Source organism: Diaphorina citri, unplaced genomic scaffold, assembly GCF_000475195.1.
Source record: "Diaphorina citri unplaced genomic scaffold, Diaci psyllid genome assembly version 1.1 scaffold1558, whole genome shotgun sequence".
Lineage (NCBI taxonomy): Eukaryota > Metazoa > Arthropoda > Insecta > Hemiptera > Psyllidae > Diaphorina > Diaphorina citri.
This window is the reverse complement of record NW_007378984.1, coordinates 56,621-65,300: the sequence shown is the minus strand read 5'-3', so window position 1 is coordinate 65,300 and position 8,680 is coordinate 56,621. Positions and strand designations below refer to the sequence as shown.

The following is an 8,680-nucleotide window of genomic DNA, read 5'->3' as shown; positions in this document are numbered from 1 at the left end:
CCTCGGCTGGGATCGAACCCACGCCCTCCTGTTTACCAGGCGAGCGTCTTGACCACTACGCCACCGAGGCAGGTATTTATCTGAAATAGAAAGCTTTAAGTGGCCTCGTTATGCTGAAGCTAAACGCCTGGGTATCAATAGGGGCCGCTGTGGCCTGGGTAGACTCACTAGACGGCCCATACCCCGACATACGATACAAATCGGCCGACAGAGAGTGGAACAGGTCGCGAGGCTTGTCCGCAGGGCCCGCTGAGGGCCCCTGGTCAACCAGAGGGTCCTGGCCTAGACTGAGGATACGCTGATGGGTTTGGCCTTCTGGTGTCAGGTCCAGGACTTGAAGGCCTCCAAGCGAACCTTGGACTACGAGCTCTTCACCTAATCGCCGCCACAGGGAGAAGAAAATATGGGTTAAGGTGTCTAAAGAAATAGCAAAGGTTGAGGGCGAAGGGTATCCACTATCCACTTGTAAAATTCTTGGAGCCAAACCAATCACCCTAGTTAGGGCTGATTGAGAGGCTGACGAAAAACGCCGACCCCGTCTGAACACGGGAGAAGGTAAAAGAAGAATGTGTCTATGTTATATTTGTTGAAAATTGAAACCAGAAGGGTCATTGTTATATTTGTTGAAAATTGAAACCAGAAGGGTCATTGTTATATTTGTTGTTGTTGTTGTTGTTGTTGTTAACGGCTTAGCTGAAGCCGGGGATTTGATGGTCCCCAGTCAGGTTTAGCGGGCTCGTCCTGAACCACATGCTTGAATGTGCGAAATAGAAAACACCAATAATCGTCTTCGTACCTGGTTTGAACCAATCCTATGGCCATCTCGGTGGCAGCATTACCAATGCTTCGTGCCAGGTTGGTCAAATATTGGTTGAACTCTTTGGCACATGAACCCAGCTCTACTAGAAACCTGGCGGAATGAGTATACCATACCGAAGCCAAGCGTATGTGAACATTGGCGAAATCTGAAACCAGAAGGGTCATTGTTATATTTGTTGTTGTTGTTGTTGTTGTTGTTGTTGTTGTTGTTGTTGTTGTTGTTGTTGTTGTTGTTGTTAACGGCTTAGCTGAAGCCGGGGATTTGATGGTCCCCAATAACCATCATGAGGACTTCTTCTTTTTCTTTTAAAGCCATGTAAACCCTATTTTACTCCCAGCTAGCTAGGCTGGTTTAGGGTCATTGTTATTTAGAAGAACATCGTGATCGTGAATTTATCTGTGGTAAAGCAGAGCCTTTTCACAACTTTAGTGGACATCACAGCATAACCAAGTGTTTCCTTTGCAATCAATATTAATATTTCAATAATCTTTTTACACTGGTAACTCCGCCACTGGTCGCTACTCGATTAAAGTAACTACTTAATTGTCCTCACGAGGCTGAGTTTACTCCGAACTCCAAACACAGAGTAAAAAAAAAAAAATCCGATCCCACCGGGAATCGAACCCGGGACCTCCAGAGTACACACCTAGTGTGATACCCACTCGGCCACGGAGATTGTGGATAAATAAAATCTATTCTTACCTTCAACCAGTTCCTCTTTAAGTGGCCTCGTTATGCTGAAGCTAAACGCCTGGGTATCAATAGGGGCCGCTGTGGCCTGGGTAGACTCACTAGACGGCCCATACCCCGACATACGATACAAATCGGCCGACAGAGAGTGGAACAGGTCGCGAGGCTTGTCCGCAGGGCCCGCTGAGGGCCCCTGGTCAACCAGAGGGTCCTGGCCTAGACTGAGGATACGCTGATGGGTTTGGCCTTCTGGTGTCAGGTCCAGGACTTGAAGGCCTCCAAGCGAACCTTGGACTACGAGCTCTTCACCTAATCGCCGCCACAGGGAGAAGAAAATATGGGTTAAGGTGTCTAAAATATTTCCTAGCTAAAGAAATAGCAAAGGTTAAGGGCGAAGGGTATCCACTATCCACTTGTAAAATTCTTGGAGCCAAACCAAATGTCAGCCCAAAGCAATCACCCTAGGGCTGATTGAGAGGCTGACGAAAAACGCCGACCCCGTCTGAACACGGGAGAAGGTAAAAAAAGAATGTGTCTAAAATAATTCACTTCAAGTGTCTAAACAGTGGTTTAGTGAATTTTAGAACTCAGGAATGGGCTAATATGGGGTCTCTTTCAGCGCTTTCGAACGCAAAATCCAATGAGAAAATGTCCTTAGATGTTCAACATGTTACCAGTTTGCCAAAGTTAATCAAAATAGGGCAAACTTTCAGCGAGTTTTGGCGAGACACACAATTTCTTAACAATATTTCAAATGGACTTTTTTTTAACAAGTTTCCATTTATATTTGATCGACAAAAAACTCAGAACATACATTTTTCTTATAAATGGTATACCTATCCGTATAAGCAGAGCTTGTGCCACGATTTTGACTATACCCAAAATGTAATTTGTTCCAAAATTTCATTAAACTCGGACAAACAGACAAATGGAGAAGTTGCAATTGGGAAAACATTATTAATAATAGGTCGATTCCTACGTAAAAAGTTGTGAAAAATCCAAATCTGAGGTCAATACTCTAAAAAAGTAACTTCAAAAGGTCGAAAATTCAATTTTTAATTGCCGTTCCAATTAAAAAGTTCAAACAGTTGTGACGTCAGACTTCACGTCAAAATGCGCAGAAACGCTTGCGCACAAACAAACGAAGCGGGAGTCATGAATTATGACGTCATCGCCTACGGGTGCGTATGCCGTGACGTCAAACTTCACGATTTACCGGTATTATTTAAATCGATTTATCTCGGTATCTAGAAGCCGTAGAAGAAGAAGAAAAATTCCGTTGGTCCTCATTTTTCCTGCTCTATGACTTTGAAACATCACCCAAGTAAGCGCAACTGATCTATTAAACCTAAAGGGAACATTACCGAGGTAAGCCTTGGAACCTACATGCTTCGTTCCTTCAATAAGGCCTGTCTTAAAACCTGTCAATAAACCTAATTCGTTCCTTTAAGAAGGCGTCTTAGACAGCCTGTCAATCTAGAGGGCTTCGAGCCCAGCTACTCACCCACAGTGGCTTGTACTTTGGCTTCGCTCATGGTAGCGGTGGCTATTTTCTTGGCCACAATCACATTGTCTTTCGCCACGGCTCTCAACAGAAGGACGTTGAGACGATGGAAATCGAACGCCAACTCGGTGCGGGTCGATCGGCGGTCTGTGGATTGGGAGTCTTTGGTGGCGGTGGTAGGAACTTTGGTGGCTCTGGTGGGGTGGGAGGAGGAGGGAGGGTCATCACGACAGTCGTGCTCGTAGGAATGCGCCTCTGAAAATGGTCAAGATCCGTAGATTCGTATAAGCTTAATCCAACTTTTAGGAACATTTGCCCCTATACTTGGAAAAAAAAAAGATTGTACCTCGGCACCACTTTCGCGTTACTTCAACCTAAGCCTAAGAAAGTGGGATTTTAGTGTAGGGAAAATGGTCGAAATAAGAAATTTATATAAATACGGCACGGTTTGATGTACAGAACTCCGGGAGACGAACTAAAAAACTTGCAATCGTAACTCAACTCGATTGTTAAACCAATTTTTTGGAATTTTTTCCCTATATTTAAAAAAAAAAAAAAAAAAAAAAAGATTGTACCTCGGCACCGCTTTCGCGTTACTTCAACCTAAGCCTAAGAAAGTGGGATTTTAGTGTAGGGAAAATGGTCGAAATAAGAAATTTATATAAATACGGCACGGTTTGATGTACAGAACTCCGGGAGACGAACTAAAAAACTTGCAATCGTAACTCAACTCGATTGTGAGTTTGTGAGGGACATATTTTAGATTAAAATAAACAGTGTATGTTACCTTTGAAATGAGGTCTATAGTGAGATCGTTTGGATTTCATTGGAGGAAAAACACGCTTGGTAAAGCCCATCAGCTCAACGATCGTCTCCTGATTGGCTGAAACATGGAGTAAACAGAAATCACAGGAGAGTAAACACAATCATAGGTAACGAACATACCAGGAAAGACCAAATTTCATCTCTCTTTGACAAACCTATTATCAATAGGACATCTAGGTAGTAGGTCTGTAGTTACCAAATACAGATAAAATTACAAATAAAGACCAAGATGCTGTATGGGAAGAGATTATATAAAGAAGATGGCATACCTACCTAAAAGTAATATCAAAAATCTTTAAATTAAAACAGCATTTCTGTACCCAATTTCTATGACTAGCTAGAAGGAGTTCAAAGTCAGGTCCGAACGTCTGTAGGGCATCCACCAATAGGAGACTATGTACAGATAGTGATAGACAGGTCATATGAGACTTCTGTGTATAGGCCGCCTTCACGCCTTGTACCTGTAACTCGGCAACACTGCGCCCGCGTGATTGTACCTGAGGACATATGACAACACTGTAATGTAGATAAAACACTTGGCAACAATTTTACCAATTTGGACGGGGCCGTCTTGGTTGGTGATACCCTTGGAAAACCGTTTTAGTTTAGTGTTTTCGTAATTTGGGTCCTTTCCCTCATCTTTTATCAATGGTTATATCTATGCACCTTACTTTTGGACACTGTTCAAATTTTGGACGCATTTCAAATGGCTGTAGCGGGATAAAGCCCCCAGTTTGGCCACTAAGACTTCCAGTTTATTCGAACTTTTTCCTCGTCAAATCTACAGGTCGAAAATGTTGTACCTACCTTACGCTTAATGGGATCTTGTGAAATCTGTACTCTAAGTTATTTGTTAAGTTTTTTTACGCCGCGCGCCGACTCTATTTCAAAGGCTAGAAAGAAGAAGATGAGCTAAGTTTTCCATCGATAGCTTCCGGTCTATATTGAAAACAGAATTACCTCAAGCTCCATATTATCAATGGTAAACTGAAGTATAACCAACTTGGACTCCTCAAGGGCATCATCAATAGCCTCCTCAATCTCGTGGTCACGCCTACTCGTCTCACAGTCCGCGGGTTCCCGGTTCGGTTCTTCTTCCCTCATGGGGGACCCGAGTGAGGATTCAGTCACCACTGCCAGCATAGTTCGGAGGGAGGCGATTTTCTGCTCGTTGATATGTACGGTCAGTTTGGGCAAGTTGCCTGAGATGGTGAGCGAGGGAAACTGAGGGTCTGTTGTATACATAATGCGACGGTCGATCTGGGGAATAAACATTGAATAATTAACTTTATTAAAAGGAATTTTAACTGTGACAAGCATACATGCTTGTCACAAATGTCGTTCCCCGCTTAATATACTACGCTAAATTTTTAGCTAAAATTTTCCCATAAGACCCCATGTTAACATAATAGTGCATAGGTACGTTGGTACTTATACTAATGAAATCAATGTACCTAATAGGCTTTGCCAGCGGCCGAAGGCCCCATTTATGTCTCATGCGTAATATATTATAAAAACAGCGGCCGGAGACCGCATTATATTTACTTTTCTAACTCAGCTTACATAGCCGGCCTTGCCAGTGGCCGCAGGCCGCATTGCCTTTTATGTATTAACGAAACGAAGAATTGCCAGCCTTGCCAGCGGCCGAAGGCCGCAATATATTTTTCCTTTATAGATGTAACATAGCTAGCTTTGCCAGTGGCCGAAGGCCGCATTATATTTATATTTTAACCAAGCTTACATAGCTGGCTTTGCCAGCGGCCGGAGGCCGCATTTATGATTAACAACAGATTTATTAGCAAAAGCAGCGGCCGAAGGCCGCAATATATTTGTTCTTTATAAGGATAACGTAGCCAGCTTTGCCAGCGGAGGCCGATCAAATAAACACATATGATTTTATAAGCAAGAACAAAATAAATAACACTTATTTTAACCCGTTGGAAATGACCAAAAAGCACATCATAGGTACCTATAACTTCAACTTTTATACAAAATACTCAACCACACCGGGGATTTAGCTCTACTAACGGTGATGCGTTAGAATTTTTTGACTTTGCCCCGGAATGTATAAAGAAGAGTGAAAAATGTGAGATGCGCACAGAAATTATGTACATATAAGAGGTTTTTTTATGGTGATAGTAATTAATTTTTAAAATTACATTATTCCATCATTATTCGTGTTAGAAGATGCATTTATCTGCCTACTTTAAATGTTCCACGTTCTGTAGTATCCATTTTTCCCTCAATGTTGATTTTCTCTCCAGTACCTATACATTAGCTGTTTGTATAGGTTCAATAATTCTATTTTAAGTGACATTTATGAGGGTGACGCAACCCTTTTTCACGAAAATTAATCATCCTATCAGATACACGGTAGTAAATCAATTTCAATCTATAAAATCCACCACTTTTTCGGCGATCATTTTCCTCCAGGCAGTTTTAAACAGTTATGGCATTCTCGCGCAAAACTCTGGTGTGTTTGGCAGTGTTGGTTGTCTACTACTTGGCTGAGGCCAGTGTAGATGTAACTGTTCCCAGCGGTCCAGATGTAACTGTTCCCAGCGGTCCGATAAATATAAAATAGAAAGTAAAAAGGAGATAAGCAGAAGAAAAAGGAGATGAGCAGAAGAAAAAGGAGATTAAGGAAAGCATAAGCAAAAGAAAAAGGAGATAAGCAGACTCCGGCGATAAGGAGAAGAACGAGATGTAGAAAAGAAGAAAAACAATACAGAAAAGCAGAAGAAAGAAGCGTTGATGAAGACACAGTGGACAGAGTGGATGAGTTACCGAAAGAAGAAGTGATGAAAGAGCCTCTTAAAAAGTCAAATATAGAAAACATGGTTATTATTTCCTGTTTGTAAAAGAACTGATGAAATGTCAATGAAATAAACATGGTTACATATTTGTACAATATACAGCAATTCTTTCAAATCGTATTTTTATTATTATTATTTTTTCTTTCTTTACGTTGTGGTCAAGACGCTCGTCTGGTAATCAGAAGGGTATGGGTTCAATGCCGGCCGAGCTAGGGAATTTCATCAACATTATTTGAAAATCTGATCACACTAATAGTAGTCTGTAGTAGCCTACTGCTGGAGTAAAGGGACTTTTGTGTCCTATGTGCTTATAATAATAATAATAATAATAATAATAATAATAATAATAATACATTTGTCAATAAGCATGAAATTTACACCGCTATATAAACTGCTCCGATATTTCCAATCATACCAGTACAGAAATCTAATCGGTGCACGGTAGTAAATCAATAAAATCCACCACTTTTCCCGCGATCATTTTCCTCAAGGCAGTTTCAAACAGTTATGGCATTCTCGCGCAAAACTCTGGTGTGTTTGGCAGTGCTGGTTGTCTACTACTTGTCTGAGGCCAGTGTAGGTGTAACTGTTCCCAGCGGTCCGATAAATATAAAATAGAAAGTAAAAAGGAGATGAGCAGAAGAAAAAGGAGATTAAGGAAAGCATAAGCAAAAGAAAAAGGAGATAAGGAGAATTCGGCGATGAGGAGAAGAACGAGATGTAGAAAAGAAGAAAAACAATACAGAAAAGCAGAAGAAAGAAGCGTTGGTGAAGACACAGTAGACAGAGTGGATGAGTTACCGAAAGAAGAAGTGATGAAAGAGCCTCTTAAAAAGTCAAATATAGAAAATATGGTTATTATTTCCTGTTTGTAAAAGAACTGATGAGAGTATTTTAAAATGTCAATTAAATAAATATGGTTATATATTTGTACAATATACAGCATGTTAATTCTTTCAAATCGTATTTTTATTTTTTTCTTTCTTTACGTTGTGGTCAAGACGCTCGTCTGGTAATCAGAAGGGTATGGGTTCAATGCCGGCCGAGCTAGGGAATTTCATCAACATTATTTGAAAATCTGATCACACTAATAGTAGTCTGTAGTAGCCTACTGCTGGAGTAAATGGACTTTTGTGTCCTATGTGCTTATTTTAAGGTATAATAGTAAGCATTATACCTCAACCTGCGTTTCGAGTGGGTATTAGGCTGGCACAGTCCAGGGTTCAATTCCCGACAGAGTCAAAATTTCTTTTTGCCACTCTGATTGACTTACGGTGTACAAATAGAAAACACACAGCTAGCTTGGAGGGTAGCCCGTCAGCCTTGTAAACGCTAGGTTGCAAGATCGATTCCCGCCCGGGACATCAAATTTGTAAAAGCAAAACAGAGCTTTTACAAACTTCGAAATGATGCTACTAAACATGTTACCAATGGGTTCGAACCCCAGTCATCCGGATTACGAGTCCAACATTTTACCTCTAAGCTTTTGGAACTATGTTCAAGGGTTTTATAGTCAATCCATAATCGTTCCATCTTGGGACGCGTCGATGTACGAAGCCTCTCCACCTATTTCGATCTTTGTATAGTAAAATATTACCAACATATATTTTACGTGAGATTTGCCATGTGTGATATAATTTATTTCGTATAATACAAATAGGTACATGACAATTTTAGAAACATATTATTAGAGAAATAAGGAGACGTTACCCCTTGTCTAAACCTCAATACATAATGTATCACCTATTTCGATCTTTGTATAGTAAAATATTACCAACATATATTTTACGTGAGATTTGCCATGTGTGATATAATTTATTTCGTATAAACCAGATAGGTACATGACAATTTTAGAAAAATATTATTAGAGAAATAAGGAGACGTAACCCCTTGTCTAAACCTCAATACATAATGTATACCTCAATCAGGGTGCCTACCAAAATGGAAAAATAAAATTCCCTGACTTTTCTCGGTTTTCCAGTCCATTTTTTCCAAATTTCCAGTCTACTTTTTCAAGATTTTCCC

The 8,680-nt window shown here is 40.6% G+C and overlaps 2 protein-coding genes across 2 annotated transcripts in view; both read right to left on the bottom strand.

Annotated features, from left to right (window-relative positions):
- Window positions 1-3,901, bottom strand: part of LOC113470405 (vacuolar protein sorting-associated protein 13D-like) — a 10,264-nt gene extending 6,363 nt beyond the window's left edge. Inside the window, exons 1-4 of the mRNA XM_026828806.1 lie at window positions 3,802-3,901; window positions 3,015-3,269; window positions 1,523-1,819; window positions 797-965 (exon numbers count right to left, since the gene is read on the bottom strand). Of these exons, the coding sequence (XP_026684607.1) occupies window positions 797-965; window positions 1,523-1,819; window positions 3,015-3,269; window positions 3,802-3,871 (791 nt within the window). The 5' untranslated portion in view covers window positions 3,872-3,901. The remainder of the gene's footprint in view (window positions 1-796; window positions 966-1,522; window positions 1,820-3,014; window positions 3,270-3,801) is intronic.
- A 149-nt stretch (window positions 3,902-4,050) lies between these two features.
- The window catches only part of LOC103516395 (vacuolar protein sorting-associated protein 13D-like), a 10,536-nt gene continuing 5,906 nt past the window's right edge, over window positions 4,051-8,680 (bottom strand). The window contains exons 6-8 of the mRNA XM_026828805.1: window positions 4,800-5,099; window positions 4,160-4,336; window positions 4,051-4,071 (exon numbers count right to left, since the gene is read on the bottom strand). Of these exons, the coding sequence (XP_026684606.1) occupies window positions 4,051-4,071; window positions 4,160-4,336; window positions 4,800-5,099 (498 nt within the window). The remainder of the gene's footprint in view (window positions 4,072-4,159; window positions 4,337-4,799; window positions 5,100-8,680) is intronic.